Genomic DNA, 27,018 nt, shown 5'->3' with positions numbered 1-27,018 from the left:
CAGCTACTCGGGAGGCTGAGGCAGGAGAATGGCGGGAACCCGGGAGGCGGAGCTTGCAGTGAGCCGAGATCGCGCCACTGCACTCCAGCCTGGGCGACAAAGCGAGACTCCGCCTCAAAAAAAAAAAAAAAAAAAAAAAAAAAAAGATATATTCCTAGTGTTGAGCTGTTCCCAACCAAAAAAGATAAAATAAGGAAAAAAATAAAACAAAAAAAGAGGCATTCCATCAGTGGCTATATTGAACAAGTAATGTATCATCAAGATATAATCACCCAACCTTTATTATTTCCAAGTGCAGTGTCAAGAGATATGTTACAGCTGCTAAGGACAATGTACTTCTTTCAAACCTGGGCAAGAAGCCACACGACTGCACAAGACAAGCCGTGAGAGGCACTGCTCAGGAGGAAATGGCTGGGTCTCTTCACCAAAATTAGTTTACAGCATATTCCAGGAGCACACGCCCTTGTACTGCTTATAAACCAAGGGAGAAGGAGCAACACCTCCATCATCCCAATGCCTTCCCTGGCACAGGGAAATGAGCATCATTCTGTGGGACTAGCACCTTTGGACTCTGCATCAGTCTTTTCCACTTCGGCATCTGTGGCAGCTGGAGCAGGAGCAGCTCTGGTTTGGGCACTTTCTGCCTCTGCTCCCATTGTCTCGGTGCCATTTCCAGCCTCTGCAGCCTCACTTCTGGCCTCGTGGACGCCCTTCTCAGGTGCCGTTCTGCAGGGCACCTGCTCTTCCAGCAGCTGTTCAGCTTGAGGATCACTACTGGCCTCCGCTGTGTCCATGGCGCCTTCGCCCTCAGCTGGCTCCCCGTTGCTCTCTGGAGCAGGCGCTCCTTCCCCATCTACAGCCCTCACTGCTGCTGTAATCACCTCGGCTAAGACGTCCGCGGCCACCTCCTCAGGCGTCTCTTTCTTATCCTCACCTCCTAAATTGTCATCTCCTTCCATTTCTGGATCAACGGTTTCACTGGTGAAAGGGTCCTCACCCTGGCCAAAGAGGAAACACAGGTCAGTGTGGTCTAAGCAGGGCTCAGGAGGCCCATGATTGCTGGGATGTCAGCTTTCCAGAACCAGCAGAGTCCACAATGAAACACTTCTGTAAGTTACACCACAGGAGTGAATCCTACATGTTCTCAGAGCCTACAGATTCAGAAAAGTGTCCCCAGATATTCTGCAATTTGTTTTTTTGAGACGGAGTCTCATTGTCACCCAGGCTGGACTGCCGTGGTGTGATCTTGGTTCACCACAGCCTCCGCCTCCAGTGATTCTCTGGCCTCAGCCTCCCAAGTAGCTGGGATTACAGGCATGCACCACCACGCCCGGCTAATTTTGTATTTTTAGTGGAGATGGTGTTTCTCTATGTTGGTCAGGCTGGTCTGGAACTCCAACCTCAGGTGATCTGCCCGCCTCAGCCTCCCAAAGTGCTGGGATTACAGGTGTGAGCCACCGTGCCCGGCCTGCAGTTTTTAATCAAGCATGTAACAGTGAGGAAAAGTTCACAAGACCTAGGATTTCTTAACTTGATGCTTTTGTTTTTTTTTTTTTTGTTTTTTTTTTTTTTTTTGAGATGGGAGTCTCCCTCTGTCGCCCAGGCTGGAGTGCAGTGGCGCGATCTCAGCTCCCGGGTTCACGCCATTCTCCTGCCTCAGCCTCCTGAGTAGCTCAAGGCGCCTGCCACCACGCCCGCTTAATTTTTTGTATTTTTAGTAGAGACAGGGTTTCCCGTGTTAGCCAGGATGGTCTTGACCTCCTGACTTCATGATCTGCCCACCTCGGCCTTCCAAAGTGCTGAAATTACAGGCGTGAGCCACCGCACCCAGTCTTAACTTGATGTTTTTAAAAAAACGGCATGTAACAGAAGTTAACACTACGTAATTTTTTAGTGTCATTAAGGTGCAGTGGCTCACGTCTGTAATCTGTAATCCTAGCACTTTGGGAGGCTGGGGCCGGAGGACTGCTTGAGCTCAGGAGTTCGAGACCAGCCTGGGCAACATGGCGAAACCCTGGCTGTACAAAATATACAAAAATTAGCCGTGCATGGTGGCACATGCCTGTAATCCTAGCTACTCAGGAGGCAGAGGCATGAGAATCGCTTGAACCCAGGAGGCAGAGGTTGCAGAACAGAACAAAAAAAAAATTTTTTTTTTTTTTTTTTTTTGAGATGGAGTCTCACTCTGTCTCCCAGGCTGGAGTGCGGTGGCGCGATCTCCACTCACTGCAAGCTCCGCCTCCCGGGTTCACGCCATTCTCCGGCCTCAGCCTCCCGAGTAGCTGGGACTATAGGCGCCTGCCACCTCGCCCGGCTAGTTTTTTGTATTTCTTAGTAGAGACGGGGTTTCACCGTGTTAGTCAGGATGGTCTCGATCTCCTGACCTCGTGATCCGCCCATCTCGGCCTCCCAAAGTGCTGGGATTACAGGCGTGAGCCACCGCGCCTGGCCAAAAAAAAATTTTTTTTAAGTGTCATTTGTGCCCATAGCCTTGAGATAAATCCCCATTTTCCAGAAAAGGAACTTAGCTTCAAAGATCAGTAACTTGCCAGAGGTAACAAAACTACTACACATCAGAATGAAGATTCAAATCAAGTCTGACTCCCTCAGAAGTCAAAATTCTCCTAACTATATGCTAAAAAACTATCTATAGTCTAAAACAAGCGAACTAAAAGTTATCATTACCAGATTAGGAAACATGTTTTAAAATATGATGGTTAGGGCAAGGCACTCATGCCTGTATCCCCAGCAATTTGGGAGGTCAAGGCGGGAGGATCACTTGAGGCCAGACCAGCATGGGCAACAGTGCAAGAGTGTCTTAAAAATTAGCCGGTGTGAGGCCGGGCGCAGCGGCTCACGCCTGTAATCCCAGCACTTTGGGAGGCCGAGGCGGGTGGATCACGAGGTCAGGAGATCGAGACCATCCTAACATGGTGAAATCCCATCTCGATCAAAACTACAAAAAATTAGCCAGGAGTGGTGGTGGGCGCCTGTAGTCCCAGCTACTTAGGAGGCTGAGGCAGGAGAATGGCGTGAACCCAGGTGGTAGAGGTTGCACCACTGCACTCCAGCCTGGGCGGTAGAGCAAGACTCCATCTCAAAAAAAAAAAAAAAATTGGCCAGGTGTGGTGGTGTACTACTGCAGTCCCAGCTACCTGGGAGACTGAGTGGGGAAGATCTCTTGAGCTCAGGAATGCGAGGCTGCAGTGAGCTATCGTCACACCACTACGCTCCAGCCTGGTAAGAGAACAAGACCCTGACTCAAAAAAAAAAAAAAAAAGACACGCTTAGAAGCCTGAGCCCACACTTGACTCTAGAAACTTTTACCTTGCTTCAGCTACAAAGGTAAAATCGTGAGTTATGTTTCTTCCCTCTTTTTTTTTTTTTGAGACAGGGTCTTACTCTGTCATCCAGGGTGGAGTGTAGTGGCACGATCTTGGCTCACTGCAACCTCTGCTTCCTGAGTAGCGGGGACCACAGGCGTGGGCCACCATGCCTGACTAATTTATGTATTTTTTGTACAGACAGGGTTTCACCATGTTGTCCAGGCTGATCTCGAACTCCTGAGCTCAAAGTGATCTGCCCACCTCAGCCTCCCAAAGTACTGGGATTACAGGTGTGAGCCACCACGCCCAGCCCAGTCATGTTTCTTAAATTGGTTATTTAGATTCTGTGCCTTTAATGGATGGAACTGTCCAATATGGAAGTGTTTAGTAACTGAGAGGAGGGCAAACAGGCCCTGAAGTCAGGTTGTGGGCTGGGACTTAGCTGCCTGCCCCAAATGCCAAAGTACTGGGATGAACACTGAGCAAAATGGGTTTCACAAGAAAGAACTGGGAGCTCTTCCAACCAGCCTTCTCTCCATGAGCACCCACTTTGGGACTTTTATATGCTGCTCCCAGCATGAAGGCTCTGGTTCCTCACTACCCCTCACCTTCAACCTCATTCACCTTCAACCTCACTGTCCACTGGCTCTATCAGTGAAACCTCTTTTTAGCTTCTCTTCTGGAAAATTATCATCTACCTTGGATATTTTTTTTGAGATGGGGTCTCGCTCTGTCACCTGGGCTGGAGTGCAGTGGCACAATCGTAACTCCTCTAACTCCTGGGCTCAGGGATCCTCCTGCCTCAGCCTCCCAAGCTACTGGGATTACAGGCATGAGCCATAACTCCCAGTTCTCTGCTTTCCTTTATTTTAAAGACCAGGTCTTGCTATGTTACCCAGGCTGAAGTGCAGTGGTACCACCATCACTCACTGTAGCCTCAAATTCCTGGGCTCAAGCAATCCTCCCATCCCAGCTTCCCGAGTAGGGCTAACCTTGGGTTTTTCTAAAGCACCTAAAAATCATTTGCTCAGAATTTTAAGGCTAAACAATCAGGATTTTCAAGCTGCACCACATCCCCAGAGTCCCCAGGCAAGCAGTGACTGACTGGAAATCCCAGTTGTCACGTTCCGGAGCCTGACGTACTCCAGTGTCCCTCAACTGGTCAAAAGACTCAGAAATGCTGAACACTGCACTCTGGATTCAACTCCCTGCTCGTGGGGTTCGTCTTCCCTTTCAAAAGCTTTTCCTGTCTGTGGTACTTGCAAGCACGAACCTTGAGGTATTTCTCCAGCATCTTCACTATGTGTCTGTTGTTCAAAACACTCTTCGCCACGTGGAGACTGGTTTTCTTGAACTGTTCAGCAGCCAACTGCAAAGGGCACCAAATGTGATCTTTTAAAAATGGCAAGGATAAGCAAGAGAACAAACCAGTCAGGCTCCGCCGCACCATCCTGAGATCAGCCCTATGCAGAGAGGCAAATCTCAAAACACCAGGCTCCACGAATCGAAAGAAGGCTCCAGAGAGACTGTGCAACCAAGACTAACAAACTGGAAAAGCTGGACAATCTTAAGAGATAAACGCAAAGATGCGCCACTGATACCCAAGTAGCACATGCAGAATCGGGGGTGAAACAAGAGCGTTCACAAATGAAAGGCGGTGTGGGCTCAGTGGAGGAAAAGGGCAAGCTCTTTCTTTTCAGTTTTTGGGGTTACACTGACTTCGTAAGTTCAACAAAAGTATGACTATGCTGGGTGTGGCAGCTCACGCCTTCAGCACAATGGTCCCTTGTTTGTATACTGCTTTTCAGCTTATCTTTAATAGTACTGGGGCTGGGCGCAGTGGCTCACGCCTGTAATCCCAGCACTTTGGGAGGCTGAGGCGGGTGAATGACCTGAGGTCAGGAGTTCAAGACGAGCCTGGCCAACATGGTGAAACCCCATCTCTACTAAAAATACAAAAAATTAGCCGGACGTTGTGGTGGGCACCTGTAATCCCAGCTACTTAGGAGGCTGAGGCTGGAGAATTGCTTGAACCTGGGAGGCGGAAGTTGCAGTGACCTGAGATCGCACCACTGCACGCCAACCTGGGCAACAAGAGTGAAACTCCATCAAACAAACAAACAAACAAAAACCAAAAAACCATAATCAAAACCAAAACACAGTACTGTGAGATGGGTGGGCAGCTTTTGACCTCCCCATTTAATAGCTGAGTAGCCGGACACGGTGGCTCAAGCCTGTAATCCCAGCACTTTGGGAGGCCGACACGGGTGGATCACAAGGTCAGGAGATCGAGACCATCCTGGCTAACACGGTGAAACCCCGTCTCTACTAAAAAATACAAAAAACTAGCCGGGCGAGGTGGCAGGCGCCTGTAGTCCCAGCTAGTCGGGAGGCTGAGGCAGGAGAATGGCGTGAACCCGGGAGGCGGAGCTTGCAGTGAGCTGAGATCCGGTCACCGCACTCCAGCCTGGGCGACAGAGCGAGACTCCGTCTCAAAAAAAAAAAAGAAAAAAAAAAATAGCTGAGTAAACTAAGGAGAGAGCTGCTAACCCAGGGCCAGAAAGTGACAGGCTGCAGAGCAAACGCAGCCACAGGCACTCTTCACTGTCTGCTTTTCTGCACTGACAGCAGGTACAGCTGTGTCACTGGATAGGGCCTCTATGGTCCGCAATGCTAAAAATCCTTATGATTTGACTCCTCACAAAAGAAGGTATTTTTCCAGAATCTTCAACATGTGACCCCTGGGCTCAACATTTAGCCTGAAGCCCCATCAGGTAGGTAAGGACAGAACCAGTCCTTTAGTCCAAGTCCCCTGGGCCACTCGGCTCTCAATGGCCCTTGGGTCTCAGCTTACAGAAGCCCCCAGGCCTTCAGCTACTGGGAAACTGACCTATGTGGAGACACTATCAGGAGAATCGTAGCTACTACATTTAATTGAGTCTAAGCAACACATTTTCTCATATTTTTATAAAAATTGAGACGAATCCTACGACCCATCGATGGAAGTGACAGACTTGAAACACAGCAAGAGCCGCTAAAGATGTTGTTATTCCCCATAAGACACAGGAGGCTCTGAGCCGCAGCCCTGCAATGCGCACCGCAGGCAGTGTGGGAGGAAGACTCACCCTGCGGTTGTGATTGTGGTCCACGGAGTGCAGGTGCCGCTGGAGGAGCTGTGGCTGTGCAGGAATTAGCATGTCGCAGGCCAGGCAGTGAGCAGCCTCGATCTTCTTGAAGAAGTGCTCCTGGCCAATCCCTGCGAGGAAACGCATGTCTTTTAGGATCTGGGACAGCAAGTGATTCTTTCCTCCCACTCCCCAACAGGGCCCACGTTTTCTCCCTGCAACTCTAAGGAGTCAGAAGGGCATAGCCTGCCTTTCTATGGGGAGTATGGGCTAGCACATCGGCCTCTATAGCTGAGAATTCTGCACACTTCAGCTTTTCTGTTCCTCCTGGTCCTTTCTTTTCAAACCAAGGAGGAAAAGACACGGACGTGCTTAATGTCAGGATATAAGCTACGATCTATGCAAGGCCACATCCGAAGGTTTCTTTCTTTCCACTGCTGCTGAGCGCTCTTCCCACAGGTCTCACCATCACCTTCTCAGCCACCTTGAGCTGGCTTTGAGCCACATTGCTTTTTTTTGTTTTTGAGACGGAGTCTCACTCTGTTGCCCAGGCTGGAGTGCAGTGGCGCGATCTCAGCTCACTGCAAGCTCCGCCTCCCGGGTTCACGCCATTCTCCTGCCTCTCAGCCTCCCGAGTAGCTGGGACTACAGGCACCTGCCACCACACCCGGCTAATTTTTTGTATGTTTTTTAGTAGACACGGTTTCACCGTGTTAGCTAGGATGGTCTCGACCTCCTGACCTTGTAAGCCACCTGCCTCGGCCTCCCAAAGTGCTGGGATTACAGGCATGAGCCACCGCGCCCAGCCATTGTTTTTGTATTTTTATTTTATTTTATTTTTTGAGATGGAGTCTCACTCTGTCGCCCAGACTGGAGTGCAGTGGTGCGATCTTGGCTCACTGCAAGCTCCGCCTCCGGGGTTCACGCCATTCTCCTGCCTCAGCCTCCCAAGTAGCTGGGACTACAGGCGCCTGCCACCACACCCAGCTACTTTTTTCTATCTTTTAGTAGAGATGGGGTTTCACCATGTTAGCCAGGATGGTCTGGATCTCCTGACCTCGTGATCCGCCACGCCCAGCCTCGCACCATGTTTTACGGGTCCCGTCACATGCCTTACTACCATCCAGGACAGCACGCATCCTGGGATCACAACTCACCTTTGAAAGGATCTGGTTTTGGTTTCGCAGTTTCTTTCTCCATCAATTCCTGACGCCGCTTCTCAATTTTCTTATTTCTGTTTACAATGTATTCCTAGGTGGGGTTGGAGATGGCATAAAGTAAAATGAGAGGCTGGCATGTGTGGACATTTCTCAGCTGCCAGGGCTAGGCAGGCAGCTGTCAGAGCAGTTCCATGGGCAGCACAGCACTATGGCCGGAGCTCTCGGTTGTCCCTGTGACTCGGGGACTTACACAGCTGCTCTATCTGGGAAAGGAAACCTTGGCCAAGTATGGCGTCTGATTTCCCTTTGTCCTTCAAGGGATCCGGCACCTGCCGGATCGATGGACGATGAGGTGACGGGACCCAGCTGTCCTTTACCTGCAGGAACTCCACTGTCTTGTCAGGCAGCTTGGTGCTTATGAACCGCAGTGTCTCTTTGTGGAATTTGCTTTGCAGATGCTTCTGGATCTCTTCATCGTCAAAGCTACGGAACTTGCACACAGAACAGGCAAACTGAATTCTGGGGAAGGAAAACAAGGAGGGGAGTGAAGCGGGGAGCATCAGCTTACCTCTGGGGAGAGCTGAAATAGAATCAGGATTTTCAGGAATCTTTTTCTTTTTTTTTGAGACTGAGTTTCACTCTTGTTGCCCAGGCTGGAGTGCAACAGCGTAATCTCAGCTCACTGTAACCTCTAACTCCCGGGTTCAAGCAATTCTCCTGCTTCAGCCTCCTGAGTTGAGTAGCTGGGATTACAGGCCCCCACCACCAAGCCTGGCTTTTTTTTTTTTTTTTTTTTTTGAGATGGAGTCTCGCTCTGTCGCCCAGGCTGGAGTACAGTGGCATGATCTCAGCTCACTGCAAGCTCCACCTCCCAGGTTCACGCCATTCTCCTGCTGAGCAGCTGGGACTACAGGCGCCTGCCACCACGCCCAGCTAATTTTTTGTATTTTTAGTAGAGACGGGGTTTCACCATGTTAGCCAAGATGGTCTCGATCTCCTGACCTGGTGATCCGCCCGCCTCTGCCTCCCAAAGTGCTGGGATTACAGACGTGAGCCACTGCGCCCGGCCATTGTTTTTGTATTTTTATTTTATTTTATTTTTTGAGATGGAGTCTCGCTGTCGCCCAGACTGGAGTGCAGTGATGCGATCTCAGCTCACTACAACCTCCGCCTCCCGGGTTCAAGTGATTCTCCTGTGTCAGCCTCCCGAGTAGCTGGGGTTACAGACGCCCGCCACCACATCAAGTTAATTTTTGTATTTTTTATAGAGATGGGGTTTCACCATGTTGGCTAGGCTGGTCTCAAACTCCTGACCTGTGATCCACCCGCCCCCGCCTCCCAAAGTGCTGGGATTACAGGTGTGAGCCACCGTACCCAGCCTATTTTTTTTTTTTTTTTTTTTGTATTTTTAGTAGAGACAGGGTTTTACCATGTTGGCCAGGCTGGTCTCGAACTCCTGACCTCAGGTGATCCACCCCCCTCAGCCTCCCAAGTAGCTGGGATTAGAGGTGCATGCCACTGCACTCAGCTAGGGAAAGTCGCTGTGGAACCAAGAGTTCTGACTTCCCAAGGAGCAAAAGAACGGCAGTTACCCAAACTTCCCCAGCTGAAGAATGGGAACACGGACTGGCAAGTATCTCAGGCAAATGATTCACATAGTAATCTGCTGACCCTGCAGCCCTGTCTGGCCCCAAAGCCCCTGAGAAAACACCGGAAAGCTGCAACTGCTCAGAACTGGGGACGCCCTAGGCTCTGGCTGGCGGCTCTTGGGGCCCAGCATCTAGCTCCACAGCTTCTCAGATGAGTTTCTCTCTGCAGCCACTGGGATGACACAAGGCAACCTCATTTTACGTGCAGACAAAACACCTCGCACAATTCAAAACACAAAACCCAAGACCAGCTCTCCCATGAGACTCCACGTAGAGACACGTCACAACCAATTCTACAGATGAGAAGGGAGGCTTCTCTGTCACGGGCTTTCGAAGCCTCCCCAAAAGTAACCACACTGCACGGCAAGGGAAAGCAGCCTGCAGACCCCCAGGCCACCACACTGGGGTGCTTCCTCCCTGGCTCTGTCCTGGAGGCTCCTGCCCTTCTGGTGTAGGGGTACAGGCCCTGTGGCACTCAGGACTTCCCCTCTGCCAACTCCACAAGCCTCGCTTCTGACCTCTGACAAGCACCACGAAGACACGTCCCCACCCCCTATGGAGTGGCGCGAACCCAGGAGGCAGAGCTTGCAGTGAGTGGAGATCGCGCCACTGCACTCCAGCCTGGGCGACAGAGCGAGGCTCTGTCTCAAAAAATAAATAAATAAAAATAAGTCACCTCTTCATTGGAAGAACATACAAGATTTAAAAAAAAGCAAAAAGGAAGTAAAAAAATGTCACCTCTATGCCCTTCTCCCAGTACTCTGTGAGGTCAAGGCAGGAAGATCTCTTGAGGCTAGTTCAATAGCCCAAGCAACAAAGAAAGACCCCTGTCTCTTTATTATATTATTAAAGCTAAAAAAAAAAGTCATCTCAGTTTCCATGTGACACGAAAAGTCATCTACTCTATCCATCATTTACCTGTTTAAAATAACAAGGGTTTCAATGTTCCCGTACCGCTTAAGAAGAAACAGTTCCGTGTTTGGTTCCTGGCTTCATTTTGCTAAGCACTTCTCTTTCTTTTGAGATGGAGTTTCATTCTTGTAGCTGAGATTACAGTAGTAGCTGAAATAACAGGCACCTGCCACCATGCCTGGCTAATTTTTGTGGTTTTAGTAGACAGATTTCACCATACTGACCAGGCTGGTCTTGAACTCCTGGCCTGAAGCGAGCCGCCGGCTCAGTCTTCCAAAGTGCTGGAATTACAGGCGTGAGCCACTGCATCTCACCCCTTTTACTAAGCATTTCTTTGAACAAAACAATCACTGTCCAGGCTGGGCACAGCGGCTCACGCTTGTAATCCCAGCACTTTGGAAGGCCAAGGTGGGCAGATCACTGAGATCAGGAGTTTGAGACCAGCCTTGCCAACACAGTGAATCCTCGCCTCTACGAAAAATACAAAAATTAGCCAGGCATGGTGGCAGGTGCCTGTAATCCCAGCTACTCAGGAGGCTGAGGCGGAATTGCTTGAACCCAGGAGGCAGAGGTTGCAGTGAGCCGAGATTGCGCCATTGCACTCCACCCTGGCCAACAGATCAAGACTCCATCTCAAGAACAAAAAAAAGAAAAAAAAAACACTCTCCCATGTGAACCTTAAGGTCAAGGATTCCTCAGCATCACATGATCACTGGTAATTTCAGTTTCTAGTTGGAAGCACTTAACTCCTGGCAGAGAGGGACAGGCACATGGTATGCTCACGCTGACATCCTTTGGGCTCAACATTTTGCAATCATTTTCTAGTCTGGGACAAAATCTTGATGGTAGGACCATGTCTCTACCTGTCTCCTAGCTATGTCAAACTCCAGGGGTGGTCTGGATTTAGATAAGGTGTACGCAGGACACTGACTGAGATGCCAGACACCAGGCCAGGGACAGGGCTGCCCCTCAGGCCTGCAGGAGAGTAACAGAGCCCCCTGCTGGGCAGTTACGGACCACACAGACCCACTAGTAAGGCTGGGACTCCAGAGAAAAAGAGACACGAGTCAAACACCAGTTCTCTAAGCAAGAACAGAAACCTAACTTCACCAAAGCAACATCCCAGCCGTCCTAGAAGACAGGTAGCTTGTGTGCTGGGAGCACAAGCGATGGCCTTTTCTGCACTCTCAACGGTTTCCTGTTTTGCCTCCCACTGGTTTGGCCAGAGGAGTCAGGCTACCAGGCCCCCAGCATTGTGGAGGGAGGACAGGTGAGCTCGGGAGCGCCTCCACTGCACCAGGTCCACCTCTTCCTGTGGGGGTGCGCGCCCGTGCCTCACCTGTCGGCTGCACGGTCCCGCGTCCTGTCTCTTCTCCTTTGCTTTTCCCTTCTCTTTTTCACATCCTCGTCCTCGTCATCCTTCTCTCCTGTAACAGACAAGTCCCTTCGAGACGCTCTGAGGGGCCTGCAAAGGAGCTGAGCTCCAGGGCCTGGTCGGGGGGCTGCGGCTTGGCCACTACACCCTGTGCCCTGCCACTGCCTGCACCACGAGGCAGAGTCCAGGATGCCCCAAGGCACCGTCAGAGACTCCTGGTGGACACGGGCCTGTGGCGAGGCCAGAGTAGTCACCTCACTCCCCACATGGCCTGAGGCAGCCAGGATGGGCCAGGGACACAGCCTGCCCACCCCATGTGCACCACAGCCCCCTGCTGTCTCTGTCCTCCCCATCCTGCTTGTCCAATCTCATGCCCTGCAATGGGGTCTTCTCCCAATATCACAGGAGAAGCCAATTCTCCCCGGATGAAGAGGCGGCAGCTGAAGGCCTCAAGAAGTGAAGCAGCTGCTCCGCCGTCCTCTATCCCACCTCTAGGCGGACTGTGACGAGTGTCCTGGCGGCCCCGTCTGAACTAGGGCCTCAGCAGGTCTGACAGTCCTTGCTGGCCCGACCTCTATCTTCCACTCACAAAAACCGTCAGTCTAGGGCTTTCCCAGGGCTGCATGGGAAGCAATCCTAGAAAAAAAATCTGGGAAGAGACCGATTGGTCCTCCCGTCCGTCCCCCGGGGCCAGCACAGGAGCTCCTCGGAGAGCCACGCGGCCACCGTCCCAGCGTGAGGCCAGGGACGGACGCTGAAAAAAGGTTGGAGAAGCATCTGAACTGTAACCCCTACCCCTGATGCCAGTCCCGAGACTGTCCCACGAAGATGGCGACCGGCGTGCGCTGCTCAGAAGCCTCTCAAAAGGGCGTGTGGGATTTTTGGCAAGAGGTCACTGCCTGAAACTATGACTGCTGTTTAATAGCAAAGTCATCCCGGGTAGGTAGCAGGACCTGCGCGCAACAGACATGTCACCTTTGCTTTAGCATTGTGCCGCTAAGCGCTTGGGGCGCCCCGTGCTACGGACAGGACTGCTGCGGGTCGCACGGGGGAGGACCGCAGAGGGCTGGCTAAGCCTGAACAGGAGGAGCATCTAAGCCAAGGGCCTTCAGAATGCATGGGAGCAGGGCCACTGAGGAGCCAGCCTGTGATCCTTGGGGTAACCAGCTACGGAAAGACCCACAGAACAGGTAAAGAAACAAGTGGCTTCAGGGTGAGCTCCAGGCCGCGGCACCTCAGGCCGCCCTGCCGTGGGGCTTTAAGCCTGGTCTGCTGTTGCTGCGGACCCTTTCATCTCCTGCACTGGACATGAAGAGACCTGCTGAAGGGCACCTGCCTCTCAAAGACCCAGTGGGCCTGGTGCTCCCGACCCCGCAGCTGTCTGCTGTCACACACTTACAGGCACAAAGCAATGTGCACTGCAGCTGCCAGTATCCCCACCACAGAGGTCCACAGCATGGCCCAGGGCAGGTGACTGAAAGAACCGGACAAAAGGAAGCCCTGGAGAAAACAGTTCAGGGACATGCACTGGCCCAGCAGGGCACAGAAGATGGGCTGGGAGCCTCTTCTTTCATGTGTCTCCTTCCCTACAAACTTCAACTGTGGTGGACACCCAAGGCTGCCCCCCATCCCCACTGCAGCCTGCATCGGGTCAGGCAGACAGACCCGTTTCCGGTAAATGCTGCCCCAGACACTTTGAAGCAAAGTGTCGGCCGATCGCCACGGTCAAGGCCCATCTGGTGGCTGCAGCCCCTCTTCCCCCACAGCCACGGGCCCCTCCATCCAGGCCCCGGCTTGCTCAGAAGCTGGGCAGTAAGTGCGGGGCAGCCAGGAAGACACAGGAAAGCTGCAAGGGACACGGTGACGCCTACCTCTCTGCTTCCCAGAGTCGCAGAAGTCATCCTCCTGGAAAAGAGAATACACGAAGTCCGGCAGTGAGCTGGTGTGTCCACAGCTCTCCACAACCAGCCCAGTCCCTGGCCACTGCCTGGTGGGTGGTCTCACCCCAGACCTAGGTTATGATGCCACCAAGAATGAGCCACAGTGTCAGGACCACCCTCTGGGGCTCAGGACAGGGCCTGTGTGTCCTGTTATTATTCCCAGTTGCCTTCAGAGATTCTGTGACGACCACCTTTCTAGAAAGCCACTCACCCACCCGCTCTCGGCTCCTCCTAAGCTGCAGAACTGCCTACCCCGTGACAAAGGCCCACCCGTACAATTCTATGAACAGAGCCTGTTCACCAACTGTAGGGAGATGGAGTCTCACTTGGGGGATGCCAGTTCCGGCATTCTTGACAGAAAATGGGTTCCACCACGTTTCCCAAGCTTTTGTTTATATTTATCCAATATCTTATCTTTTTTTTTTTTTGAGACAGTCTCACTCTGTCTCCCAGGCTGGAGTGCAATGACGTGATCTCAGCTCACTGCAACCTCTGCCTCCTGGGTTGAAGCTATTCTCCTGCCTCAGCCTCCGGAGTATCTGGGACTACAGGTGCACGCCGCCACGTCCGGCTAATTTTTGTATTTTCAGTAGAGACGGGGTTTCACCATATTGGCCGGGATGGTCTCAATTTTGTGACCTAGTGATCCACCCACCTCGGCCTCCCAAAATACTGGGATTACAGGCATGAGCCACCGCACCTGGCCTATATTTACCCAATGTCTTGATACCAAATCATGTATACATAAAAACAATTCAACTGAGAATCTAAACAGAGCTGACTCCTTAGGCAGTGAACATACGGTTAAATTAAGAATCAGTAGGTTTGCAGAGATTCCTAGTCTCAACACCAGCACAATAGGAATCAAGTGAGACTCTGAAAACCTGAAAAGCCACCGTCTCCTGCCTATGTGACTGTAAGGACTTGGGAAGGCCCTCTTTCCCACGCTGGACATCCAGGCCCTACACCTCCAACTTGGATCAGAATCTTCACTGGGGTGGCTGAGGCACCTCCCCAGGAGCTTGGGGTGGTCCCGGCTACGAACTGGCCCCACATGCTACCCGCCTGTGCCTTGTTGTGAGGACGGAAGGATGAGGACACCGGTCAGCGGCACCTGGTATGGAGCTGGCGGCAAATCAGCCTCCAGCCTGTGCTTGGAAGCTTCAGCCTACAGTCCCTGCACTTACTGGCCTGGAGACGAGGGAGAGGAACTGGGAGCTTTTTTCAGAAAGGGAATGTTTGCTGTAAGTTGAAAACATTTTTTTTGAGACAGTCTCCCTCTGTTGCCCAGGCTGGAGTGCAGTGGTGCAATCTCACCTCACTGCAACCTCCAAACCTCCACCTCCCAGGTTCAAGTGATCCTCCTCCCTCAGCCTCCCAAGTAGCAGGGACTACAGGCACATGCCACCACTCCTGGCTAACTTTTGTATTTTTAATTGAGATGGGGTTTCACCATGTTGGCCAGGCTGGTCTTGAACTCCTGACCTCAAGTGATCCACCCACCTGGGCCTCCCTAAGTGCTAGGATTACAGGTGTGAGCCACTGCGCCCGGCTAAGGTGGAAAACTTTTAGAAACCTAGCTAAAAGTCAGGGTCCTAAATCCACTCAGAGGTAGTCAAATCCACCACGGCAGCCGCTCCTGCCCCTTTGTGAGGAAGGGCGATTAAAGAAAGAAGAAATCCCACGCTAGAGGCGAAAGGGCTGCCTGGTGGACTTACACCCTTGAATTCTTCATCTCCCGAGCGGAAGTCACCAGCTGCGTCATCTGCCAGACACAAAGAGAGGAAAAGTCAGTCCCCGGAGAGTGGTCCCATCTGGTTTCCACCCTCCCGAGCTCGCCGTCCAGGGTGAGTGTGCCCTGACCACAGTGGCGGTGAAACATGCCACCCGCGAGTGTCCACGACACAGACGGGGCAGGCAGACCCCAGCAGGCAGCTGACCCATCCTACATCCGCCTGGCCCCCCTGGCCCCCAGGACATACCATTTTCGGAGAAATCTCCTTCACTGTCAAGCCGGGCCAGTTTGGTGTCTGGCTCCTCGTAAAGTTGGAACTGCTTCCGTTTCCTGCCCGTGCCATCTGGTCCGAAGCGGTCAAACCCTCTCCTCTTGGGCTACAGACAACAAGCACACCCCGTGAGCTACTTACCGGGGCCGTGAAGATGCCCCACAGAAAAGAGCAAGGTTATAAGATCAGACAACACAGGCACAAAAGGTCTTTTAAAAAGCAGAGACAACGTATTTGAAACTAAAAAGAAAATCACGCTGAGTGAAAGAACCCAGGAACAAAAGGCCGCACGTTTCGTGACTCCATTTGTGCAAAACGTCTAGAACATGCAAATCCAGAGGCCAGTGGCGCTCGCTGGAGGCTGGGGGGGGGAGACGGGGTGACTAAGGAGCAGAGGTTTCTCTTCCAGTTGACAGAAATGCTAAGATTAGACTGTGGTGGTGGGGGTGGTTGCACAATCCTGTAAATTAACTAAAAGTCGAACTGCGCACTTAAAAACATTTAAGTGAATGTTGAGATGGGAAAATTTTACCTCGATAAAGCTGCTAAAAAGAGAAGCAAAGGCAGCTGGAAGGCACCTTGTGAGGGCTTACCCGATCCCGCATCCGAGGCTGCGAGCGGCCACATCCGTAGGGCATGGTGCCATCATAGCCGCCTGCCGCCTGCATGCCCATCACGCCGTAGTCGGGAGCCACGGACTGGGAGAAGAGGGACGGAGGCGGCCGGCTGGGGGAGGGCCCTCCCAGGCCCCGTCCACCCACGTAGTTCAGCTCGTTCCATGGCGTGGACAGGGGCTCAGAGGACGCAGCGGGGGGCACAAAGGGGTCACTGCGCATGAAGGCGCCAGGGTTGCTCCGTTCCTGGAAGCGGCCCTGGCCCCGGCCCCGCATGAAGCCATCAAGGGAGCCCCGCTCCCGGGCCGGGTCCCGGCATTCACTGTACTGCCCCCCAAAGCTGCCATTGCGGTCGGACCCCAGGTCAAAGTCATAGTCATAGCTGTAGCTGGGGCGGTAGGGGTTGTGCTCAGGCAGGCAGGGCCTGGAGTCATAGGACTCGAACGGCTGGAAGCGGAAGGAGCTGCAACAGAAGCACAGCCTGTCAGGGGCAGTCCCCCCAGTCACCCACTGCCACACTCCCTCAGTATAACCTCGATGCCCCTACATTCAAAACAGCCAACCAAACCACCCTGCATTCCACCTGAGTGCTCGGATGGCCAACGCCAACCAACACCCCCCCGGAATACTGCTGAGTGGGGGACTCAGAGCCCCTGGCCACAGGAGCAGCAGGATGCAGGAAAAAGGAGTCTCGGGGAGGTTAGCCAACAACCATGCCCAAGCCCCACCATGAAGAAAAGCAAGGAAGTCCTACTGTAACACCGCTGGCCCCCCACGAGCCCAGCTCATCAATGCCACACTCAGGAGGGAGGCGAGGACAGGTCCTCCCTCAAGAGTGGGTGCCCACTCCCATGTGCACAAAGGTGGGGAGGTGTGGGGTCCCAGGGGAAGGGCTTGGGTCCATAATCACCTCTCCCGGTCCTGCATGCCCTCCCCACCGCCGCCGCTCCCGCCCCTGCCTCCTTCCTTGGACATCATGTCCAAACGCTGGTTGATCTTGGCAATGAGGGAGTCAGAATTGTCGGTGCATGGCTCTGGGCCATAAGAGGCCATGTGCACGGCAGGGCCCCCCGCCGCCAGGCCGCCATCGTTGGCCTTGGTGGCCTCCCACGAGGCTGGGCCGTAGCTGTAGGTTGCGCCTGCGGTGACACTGGTGTTCTGGGCGCCGTAGTAATTGTAGTTTTCATAACCTGTCATGGGGGGAGGAGCCAAGTCAGACCTCAGCACCCAGGAGACCTGTCCATGGTGGACACAACCAGGGAGGGGCACCCACTGCCACCGAGAAGGAAAAGGGGTGTGGGACCCAGTGCTGCTGGCATCATTTCACACTGCACTGTGACCTGCCAAGAGGCAGCAGGAGGTGGCCAAAGAAAGGGGTAGCCTCAGGGCCTAGCAGTGGGTTTTCCGTGCCAGACTCTAGGACCTGTTCCCCATTCTAAGCCGGGTGACTGAGTCTGGGAACAGCAGTTCCGGCTGCTGACAGGCCCCACAAAGGACCGCTGCCCCCAGAGCACAGTCACAGTCCTCCCCATCATGCTTCTCTGAAGCTGCCCACCACAGCCGTCTGCAGCCGCCCCACCCCACCAACCGCGCCGTATTCACAACAGCAGCCCTGGCTGACTGCGTCCTCAGGAACAGAGCCAGGAAGTCCATGTCAAACCTCCCTGATGGGCTGAACCTGCCTGGCCTTCAGATCAGAGGCCCACTCGCCCACCCACAGACCCCCCCCGCCACAGAAGGGCTTACCTTGCCAGCTGGCCACACCAGTTCCATATGCACCTTAGGGGAAACAAAAACACACAAGAGCCCTGTTTGCAGAACGAAGGCACTGACACCCCAGCTGTCACCCCGCTCCACCCTCCACAGTCCCAGGGCCAGGGCTTCCCTCTGCAGCGCTCAGGGAGGCAGCCTTGGGTGTTCTTAGCTCACTCAACTCCTACAGAGCACTAGGCTAAGCACAAGCCAGCCCTCTCTCCCGTGCAAGGCCAACTTCCCGTCAGGGCAAGGGAAGGGATGCTGCACGCTCCCCAGGAAGCTCGTCTACTGTGGGCTGCTGGCCAAGAGGTTAGCCGGGTCAGGCCCCAGGCAGAGTCCTCGTAAAGGGCCAGTTCCCACCAGAAGCCAGAGTGCAGGCGCTGCCAACTGCACAGCTAGGCACTGGTGCAACGTCACGTCCTCAACTCAAGCGAGCAAGAGGACGTTATGTGCCTCGAGCGACTTCGAAGGCCTCCTCCTGAAACACCGGGTGGTGGCTCGAAAAGCAGCCCCACTCCCCATATTGCTAGAGACAGATCTCAGACTCAGAACACAAAGGAAGCCCTCGCGCCCTCGAACACGGGCTGGCAGAAAGCAGAAAACCTTGCCAGCAGAGAGCACACAATGGCCCCCCAAACAAGCCTAGCGTCGTGACCCTGACTCTAGAGTGGGGGTCTGCAAAAAGTCAGGCCACACGGAGCCCACTGCCCACCTTGGCACAGCCCTTGTGATGTTCGAATTTCAGTGCTCATAAGTAAGTACCAGCACACTGCCTGTAGCCCTGTGTTCTCAGGCTCTGCCCTCAGCGAAGGGTGAATTTTACGTTTTTAAATGGTTGGGGTAAAGCTTCTAAGGTATATTCAATGACAAATTTTGACATGAAATATATCACTTACACATTGGGTCAAAACTCAGAGACTATGCAAATTAAGAAAAACTATGAGCTATAGTGAATAATATCACATAAACACTGGAACACTGGCTAATTAATTGTAACAAATGCATCACACTAATGCAAGCTTTTTTTTTTTTTTGGAGACAGGGTCTTGCTCTGTCACCCAGGCTGGAGTGCAGTGGCTCACAGCTCACCGCAGCCTTGACCTCCTGGGCTCAAGCAATCTTTCTACCTCAGCCTTCTGAGCGGCTGGGATTACAGGCACGCACTGCCACGCCCTACTAATTTTTTATTACTAGGATAAAAGGATCACCTGAGCTCGGGTCTCGAACTCCCAGGCTCAAGTGAGCCTCTTGCCTCAGCCTCCCAAACTGCTGGGATTACAGACATGAGCTGCCTCACCCAGCTAATGAAAGATCTTACTAATGAGGCTGGGTGTGGTGGCTGACACCTGTAATCCCAGCACTTTGGGAGGCCAAGGAGGGCTGATCACGAGGTCAGGAGTTCGAGACCAGCTTGGTCAACATTGTGAAACCCTGTCTCTACTAAAAATACAAAAATTAGCTGGGCGCGGTGGTGGGTGCCTGTAATCCCAGCTACTCAGGAGGCTGCGGCTGCAGTGAGCCGAGATCACACCCCTGCACTCTAGCCTGGGCAACAGAGCAAGACTCCGTCTCAAAAGAAAAAAAAAAATCGTACTAATGAGAGACAGTACACCTGAGTGGAGATGTGTGGGCCTATGAAACTCTACTACTAAATCTAAAGCTGTGCTAAAAATCTGTTAATGATAGAGAAAAAACACCTTGGATATACCCTCAGCTATTTACTCAGAATAAAAATATTTTGCCAAAATAGAGGATTTAATAACACACAAAAATTATGATCTTTGAATTATATTGTCTATAAGTAACTACTGGCATTGTCCCATCCACTCTTTCACACATTTATGACTGCTTTCCTGCTACAGAGACTGTGGAGCTCATAAAGCCACAAAGATATTCACCATCTGATCCTTTACACAAAGTTTGCTGACCCCTGGGCTACCACCTCCCTTGACCCTGGTGACCATCAGGTTCAGCTCTGCCATGCTACGGCCTTGAATATAAGGGAAGCCCACGCCTCACCCGCAAAGCAGAGCCCACTTACCCTGGGTGTTGGCAGGTCCAGCACTCCATGCCCCATAGCCTGCAAGAAGACCCCGTGAGTTAAGATTCTATTTGTCACACCAGAGAACGGGTCCTTTTAGGGGTACTCCTAAATGGATCTCCTTACAGTTCAGTGTCAGCCTTACAAGAAGGAATACCCCCCCCAACACACAAAAAAGCCACCCCACAGCTGGCTAACGGCATCATCGCATTCCACTTGGCTGAGATCAAAGCAGAAAAAGAAGGGTGGGAAGTGGGCTTGGAGGTCAGCTCCGCCTGCAGAGGGACCTTGGCCAAGTACCTCGCCCCTCCAAGAGTCCATCCACAACTGAGGCTAACACAAGACAATCCACTCAGCATGAGGACACATTCCCCCACCCACCACACAGCCAGAAAACCAGTTCCGACTACTATCACAAGTACCCCGTAACTGAGAACAAGCATGGGAATTTGGTGACATAAACTGCATCTCTCTAAGCCGCACTTCCTATCACTTTTAAGCCCTCCACGGATCCCCTGGACCTTTAAGTCCCAGGGCCTTGGCCTGGCCCGAAGGCATCAGACTGCACTCTTCCACCCTCCAACACCCCCCACCCACTATGGGATCTGTCTGGTCCCTCCAGGAAGGAGGATGGGAACTGTGTTCTCTTCATTTCTGTGTCCCTGGGGCCCAGCACTCAGCTGCGCGCGGGTGGCCACCATGCCTGTTAAATGACTTCACTTTGATGAGGCAGGAACATACCCATGTCTCCCTCACCAGAACTAGCCCCGCCGCTAAGTGCCTAGTGTGTGCCGATACACTGCAAGCACCCAGCAAAACCTGTTGTCCCGAAGGCCATTCAGAGACAAGGGAGCTAGGCTCACGGGTTACGAGACTTGACCCAGTCATAACCGCTGAGTTTTGCCCTCTGCTATGCTATGCCTTCTCCTCCGTCATACCGCAAAGCCTTCTAAATTTGCATCCGTGCAACAGAAAAGCAGACTGCAGATTCTAACAGCAAGTAACCAACCTTGAGAGGCCGCTTCCCTGTGAAGCTCTAGTGTAAGCAGCACGCACTATTAACCTTAAAACGCTCCCCGAAACACAAGAAATCGGGGAAGCTGAACTATCTCCACTGTGTCTGAAAGGTTTTCGGGAGGTAGGAAAAGGGGATTAAAAAAACCTCTCCAAACTAAGACTGAAAAAGACAATACCGGCAGAAAAGATCTGATGGGAAGGAAAGGAGAGAATGGTAAAATCTACACAGGCTGTGGAAGACCAGGAGAGCCAGGCAGAGCTTCTTCGCTAGGACCCGGAAGACACCAAAGCACACCGCGCACGCTGCCGCCTCAGGACCGACCCCTCTCCTGTCTCTGCAATTTCTGGTGATGGGATAATTTTGCCCTGCCACTTCTCAAGATCGACAACTTCTTGAGCTCCTGCAGCCAGGATCAGACCACTAGCTTCTCTACACCCAGTCGAGCTCCACCCAGCGTGTCCCAACTATCCCCTGTGGGCAAACTTGGCTCCCAGAAGGCTCTGATTCCAGAGGCGGGGAGCAGGAAGCTCGAGAAAATCGGCCCTACTGCAGGCCAAGCGCTAAAGCCAAGCGGGGAAAGGACACGTTCCCTCTTGCACAACCCCTTGGCCCCTCCAAGCCACCGCAACGCACTGCCTACATGAGAATGGCCAATCTGTCACCAGCCCCAGGGCACATCAGGTTTCCAGCTTTGTACAAACACTCAGCATCTGCCCCTCACCATCCTGTCCCACGCCAGCACGCGCCGGGTACAGAGCTGGAGCCCGGCGAGGCTGACTCCCGCGCCGGCCGCACTCGGCCCCACTACGCAGCCACCAGGGATTAAAGGCCCGACCCCGCGCAGCCCGACGGCTTCCGGGACAGGCGCCCTGGGCCTTGGGAGCCCAGCAGAGGCCCCACCCGGCCCCGAAGGCCTAGGGCAGGTCAGGAGAGGCGGCCCCAGCGGTCCCCCCGTGGCCCCAGACCCAGCGCCCGGAGCCCGACCTCAGGACCCCACGCTGTAGCTCCGCCCCCTAGCGCCGCCATTTTGTGGCGTCTTCGGAAGAGGAAGCCGGGAGTGCAAACCCCGGGGTCGCCGGGGGCCGGAAGGGCCCCGCCGAAGGTGAGGGACAGAAACGGCCCGCACAGCCCCAGGCGCCCCCCATGAAGCCCACCGCGGCGTCTGCCCCAACCCCGAGTCCCGCCCGCCTCTTCGGGCCCTGGCGGCCAATCCGCACGCAGCGCCCAGGGAGCGACGGCGCCAAAGCCCAATGAGCGGCGCGCGCGCGCGCGCCCTGGCCGCCTCTCTGCAGGGCCCGGCTGCGGCAACCACACTCCGGACGAAGGCCCGGCCCGCGGCCGTCTGCGCAGCGGCTGCGTGGCTCGCACTCAGCCTTCGCTCCCTACTCTGCACCCAGCAGCCTACACAAACCTCCGTAGCCCTGGTCCATGTCTTCAACGCGGCCCACCAGCAGCCCCTTTTACTAGGAGACCACAGCACGCATGCGTTCAACGCACCTCCGCCGTCGACTACTGGAAGACTGGGCGCACACGTCACTACTTCCGCGCGCGCCCATTGGCTGGCCTTCACGAGGGTCCGCCCTCGCCGTCCCAGCTAGCCTTTCGGGCTGCGAAGCTCCACCTCCGCAGCCTGTCGGGAGTTGTGGTCCCGCAGCGGTGCCCGAGGGCCCGGCCCGCGCGCATGCGCTCCCCGCCTCTCGGCCCGCGCCCCGCCCGGTCCGCGCGGCACCGTAACAGAGAAACCGGGAGGTGGGATGGGAAAACTTTATTAGGTTTGGCTTCCAGCTTCGGCCACGCGGGCCCCGCCCGCCCCGAGCTCGGGTCACGGGACGCCCCCGCCGCCCTCCTCGTCGTCCTCCACGTCGAGGCCCGGGATGCCGCGGATCTGGCGTTGCAGCGCCCCTCCCAGCAAGGGCACGGCGCCCTCCTCCTCCTCCTCTGGGGGCGGCGGCGGTGGCGGCGACACGGCCCCGGGGGCTGGCTCTGGGGGCACGGGAGGCTGCGCCGGCGCGCTCTCTGCACCCTCCGAGACCCCTGCCGCTTCGCCCTGTGCCCCCTCGTCCAGGGCACCGCCCTCAGCCTCCTCCTGCTCCTTCTCCTCCTCGGGGCTGTCGGTGAAAGGGTTCTCGCCCTGTGGGGAGGGACGCGGACACTGAAGGGAGGGAGCACAGGCAGGGACTGAGGTGGGGACAAGCCCAGGCCAGGACCAGCGCCTCACCTTCAGGTAGCGCTCCAGCTTCTTGCTGATGAGCTTGTTGTTGAGAATACTGCGGGCCACCATGAGCGAGGACTTCTTGGACTGCTCCATCATGAGCTGCGGGCAGGGCAGAAGGGGCTGGAGAGGCTACTCTGAGTGCCCTACAAGTTCCCGCCCCGACCCTGCCAGTTTAGAGGGACGCCCCCCTGCCCCTCCACCCACGCTTCCACCCGGAGCGCAGCCCCACCAACGGAGGGCCACTCTACAAGCATGGAACCACAACCTATCTGATCTTTGTTCAAATTCCTTCTCCTTCCACACCACACTTACTGTAGGTAATTAAAAATACAGATCTATAGATCTCTATATATCTTTACGGCTGTATTACAGAAATCTGATTTGCTTACAAAAAAGCTATAAGCAGTGAACAAATTAAGAAACTAAGAGCCAAAGGTGCAACCCATAACAAGGTGCCAACTAGGCTAATAGGCAAGGAGCACTTTGGGACCAACGGGGAGGGTATAAAAGCAGGAACAGATATTTAATCAAACATGTCTTTTTAACCCACAGAATTCCAAGAATGAAGAATTATTCCCAGTCATGCAAGGTTGAAGAGACACTTCTATGCTGGTGGGAGGATCAACTGTTTCCATATTTTTTGGAAAGCAGTTTGACAGAATGTATGAAAAGTAAAAATCTGTTTCATTAATCCCTTCCCAGAACCTATCCTAAATTTAAGAATTGGAAACATACGTGCACACTGATTGTAGTGGTGAAAAATGGGAAAACACCTAAACGTTCCTCAGTGCAGAAAAGGTTAAATAAATTGTACATTCAAACGAACGTCATGCAGCCCTTCAAATCGGGCTCATCTCTCCAATGGCATAAGAAAGGTGTATAATACAGTACTGTCTGCAAAGCATGCCAGAGCCATTTTGTCTGGAAGGATTTCCGTCAGTATGCGGGGCCATTTCCTCATGGTGGGAGTACAGGCAAATCTCACTTTGATCATTATAAAAACCGTAAGCTAAAAGGAGGATATTTTTGGCGGGGTGGGAGAGCCCACTGAGTCCCGCCCACTCCATTTACATGTTTCAGAAAGCCTTCTCACTTGCTGCTTCTACTCTCTCCATCTTCATTTTTTTTTTCCTTAGCACGTTTTCTCTACTACTGGAGGAAAATATTAACAGACATCATACATGCTCATAACAAACTAAAGATACACAATTAGGATACTACTATAGACCGTTCCTCAGTGACTCTTTCTCACTTGCCAACACTTTATCCTCCTGGCTCTGGATGCCCAGATGACCACACCATAAATTCTCCCAACTGAGGCACATTTATATTGCTTCCACATTTTCTCCACAGTAACCCAGCAACACCAGAATAAACCTGTACACTTCCATGCTGGTGCTTTTAATTCTAACCAGGTTTGGTTTCAAAGTGATAGTGCCCAATTAACTGCAGAACATTTCCAAGTCATGCTGCTTCCACCTGTGTTAAAACAGTGACCTGGTCCTCCTGCCTGCCCATCAGCACTGGATGTTGTCACTGTGGGGTATTTCTGCTGTGGATGAAAGACAGAAGAATCTGTGCTGCTGCTTCCCACGGCATTTCCCTGTCCACCGGCAACTGAGTGCTCTGGTAAGCACACTGAACCACCCGCCCAGAGTCTGTAGTTTTCTAACAATTTTCTCATCTTGGTTTTCTTTTTCACATTTAAATTTTCTTTCTTTTTTTTTTTTTAGACAGTCTCGCTCTGTCACCCAAGCTGGAGTGCAGGGGCTCTCAGCTCACTGCAACCTCCGCCTCCTGGGTTTAGGCAATTCACATGCCTCAGCCTCCTGAGTAGCTGGGACTACAGGCACGCACCACCACACCCAGCTAATTTTTTGTATTTTTAGTAGATACAGTGTTTTCCTATGTTGCTCAAGCTGGTCTTGAGCTCCTGAGCTCAGGACCTCCGCCCATCTCAGCTTCCCAAAGTGTTAGGATTACAGGCATGAGCCACCACGCCTGGCCAAATTTTCTAGAATTTGATACAGATTGAGTATCCCTTATCCAAAGTGCTTATGACCAGAAGTCTTTCAGATTTTGGAATATTTGCATTATACTTACCAGGTGAGCATCCCTACTCCAAAAAACCCAAAATCTGAAATGCTTCAATGAGCATTTACTTTGTCATGTCTGTGCTGAAAAAGTCAGATTTTACTGGGCACAGTGGCTTGTGCCTGTAGTCTCAGCTACTCTCATGAGGCTGATGCAGGAGGATTGCTTGAGTTCAGGAGTTCAAGGCTATAGTGTGCAATGATTTCACTTGTGGCCAGCCACTGCACTCCATCCTGCACAACATGGCAAGACTCAATCTCTTAAAAAAAAAAAAGTTTTGGATTTCAGAGTGTTTCAGATTTTCAGATGAAGGATGAACTCAATCTATATGTGTTATGAGGTAGAGGGTCCAAAATTTTCTTTTCCAGAAAGGTACAAAACAAACCATTATTTCCCTACCAAATTGGGATATAGTTCTATAATCCCTTATCTATAAACTGGAAATCCAAAAGGCTCTAGAAAACAAGTTTTCCCCCAAAATTCCTTTGGTGGCTAAATATGAACTGACATTACATTTTTATTTATTCCATTTATATATATGTCATGTGAAGAATTATTCATGACTCATCTACAAGGCACTTTCCCCAGATCCTTTTGGAGAGGTTAGTGCTAATACCATATTGTCTTTCTTCTGATTTTAGAGATAGGGGTCTCACTCTGTTGCCCAGCCTGCACTGCCATTGTGTGATCACGGCTAACTGCAGCCTCAAACTCCTGGGCTCAGGTGATCTTCCCACTCTAGCCTCTTGAGTAGCTGGGACTATAGGTACTCACTCACCACCATGCTTGGCTAATTTTTTATTTTTTGTAGAGACAAGGTCTCACTATTGTCAGGAGCTCCAGGGCTCAAGCAATTCTCCCACCTCAGCTTCCCAAAGTGCTGGGATTGCAGGTGTGAGCCACTGTGTCCAGCCTTGCATATTGGCTTTCTGAAGCCCAAAAATGAATTCTGAGGCATCTGGCCCTAAGGTTTCAGATAAGATATCTGTGCTAACTTCAACAAATTACTAAGTCTGAAACATACCGGGATCTTTTGCTAGACTCTCTATTATGGTTCCACTGTTTCATTACTGTGTTAATATCACTTTTTTGGTTTTTTAATTGCAGAAGCTTTGTAGTTTTAATATTTTTGAAATCAATCTCTCAACTATTGTTAGACTGAATTCTACAATGTAAAACTTTAAAATAATTTCATTTCATTCAGTCCTACTCCCCAACTGAGATTTTTGACTAGAATTGTGCTGTCTATATTAATTTGGAGAGAACTGGTTTTCGTTTTGTTTCACTATAAAATCGCTCATTTAAGAACACAGAACATTCCTCTATTCATTAAGGTCTTATTTCATATCCTTGGAGTATTTGTAGTTCTTAAAGATCTCAAGCCTTTCTTCTTCTTTTTTTTTCTTTGAGACAGAGTTTTGCTCTTGTTGCCCAGGCTGGAGTGCAATGGTGTAATCTCGGCTCACTGCGACCTCCACCTCCCCGGTTCAAGTGATTCCCCTGCCTCAGCCTCCTGAGTAGCTGGGATTATAGGCACCCACCACCACGCCCAGCTAATTTTTTGTATTTTTAGTAGAGACGGGTTTTACTACGTTGGCCAGGCTGGTCTCAAACTCCTGACCTCAGGCAATCCACCCATCTCAGCTTCCCAAAGTGCTGGAATTACAGGCGTGAGCCACCGTGCCTGGCCCTCAAGTCTTTCTTCTTAAATCTCTATTCTTAGCTATTTCATACATTGTGTGGTTATTTTAAGTAGTTTTTTTTTTTTTTCCATTTAAATTTCTAACT

General features: G+C 52.4%; 2 protein-coding genes across 6 annotated transcripts in view; both read right to left on the bottom strand.

The window, feature by feature from the left end:
• Positions 1-263: 263 nt before the first annotated feature.
• Positions 264-22,452, bottom strand: AKAP8 (A-kinase anchoring protein 8). Of its 3 annotated transcripts, none has more exons than XM_009193740.4 (14): positions 22,333-22,452; positions 19,904-19,942; positions 17,854-17,886; positions 17,018-17,297; positions 16,087-16,570; positions 15,470-15,599; positions 15,206-15,252; positions 13,419-13,452; positions 11,512-11,599; positions 7,989-8,130; positions 7,609-7,702; positions 6,452-6,582; positions 4,600-4,695; positions 264-998 (listed from the first exon to the last, which is right to left on the bottom strand). In XM_009193740.4, exons 1-14 carry the CDS (start codon positions 22,349-22,351, stop codon positions 543-545), a joined length of 2,073 nt encoding a protein of 690 aa, XP_009192004.1. In that variant the 5' UTR covers positions 22,352-22,452; the 3' UTR covers positions 264-542. The 3 variants fall into 3 exon arrangements, with proteins under 3 accessions (XP_009192004.1, XP_009192005.1, XP_009192006.1); XM_009193741.4 differs by lacking the exon at positions 22,333-22,452 and adding an exon at positions 21,906-22,056; XM_009193742.4 differs by lacking the exon at positions 22,333-22,452 and adding an exon at positions 21,643-21,868.
• Positions 22,453-22,671: 219 nt separating this feature from the next.
• AKAP8L (A-kinase anchoring protein 8 like) overlaps positions 22,672-27,018 on the bottom strand; it is a 36,148-nt gene continuing 31,801 nt past the window's right edge. For 2 of the 3 annotated variants that reach the window (XM_009193743.1, XM_003915072.4), the window contains 2 exons: positions 23,140-23,235; positions 22,672-23,052 (listed from right to left, as the gene is read on the bottom strand). In XM_009193743.1, the coding sequence (XP_009192007.1) occupies positions 22,744-23,052; positions 23,140-23,235 (405 nt within the window). In that variant the 3' untranslated portion in view covers positions 22,672-22,743. Of the gene's footprint in view, positions 23,053-23,139; positions 23,236-23,295; positions 24,286-27,018 lie in introns of those variants that run through there. The other variant, XM_021930811.2, reaches the window with a different exon arrangement.

The sequence above is a fragment of the Papio anubis genome, chromosome 20, assembly GCF_008728515.1.
Source record: "Papio anubis isolate 15944 chromosome 20, Panubis1.0, whole genome shotgun sequence".
Taxonomy (NCBI): domain Eukaryota; kingdom Metazoa; phylum Chordata; class Mammalia; order Primates; family Cercopithecidae; genus Papio; species Papio anubis.
This window is presented reverse-complemented; position numbering and strand designations above follow the sequence as displayed.

Coding starts and splice junctions, on each gene's coding strand:
- AKAP8 (XM_009193740.4), bottom strand. Junction 15,253..15,469: donor AGGAGATTTCTCCGAAAATG/GTATGTCCTGGG, acceptor TGTGTCTGGCAG/ATGACGCAGCTGGTGACTTC. Junction 7,703..7,988: donor AGACAGTGGAGTTCCTGCAG/GTAAAGGACAGC, acceptor AACCCCACCTAG/GAATACATTGTAAACAGAAA.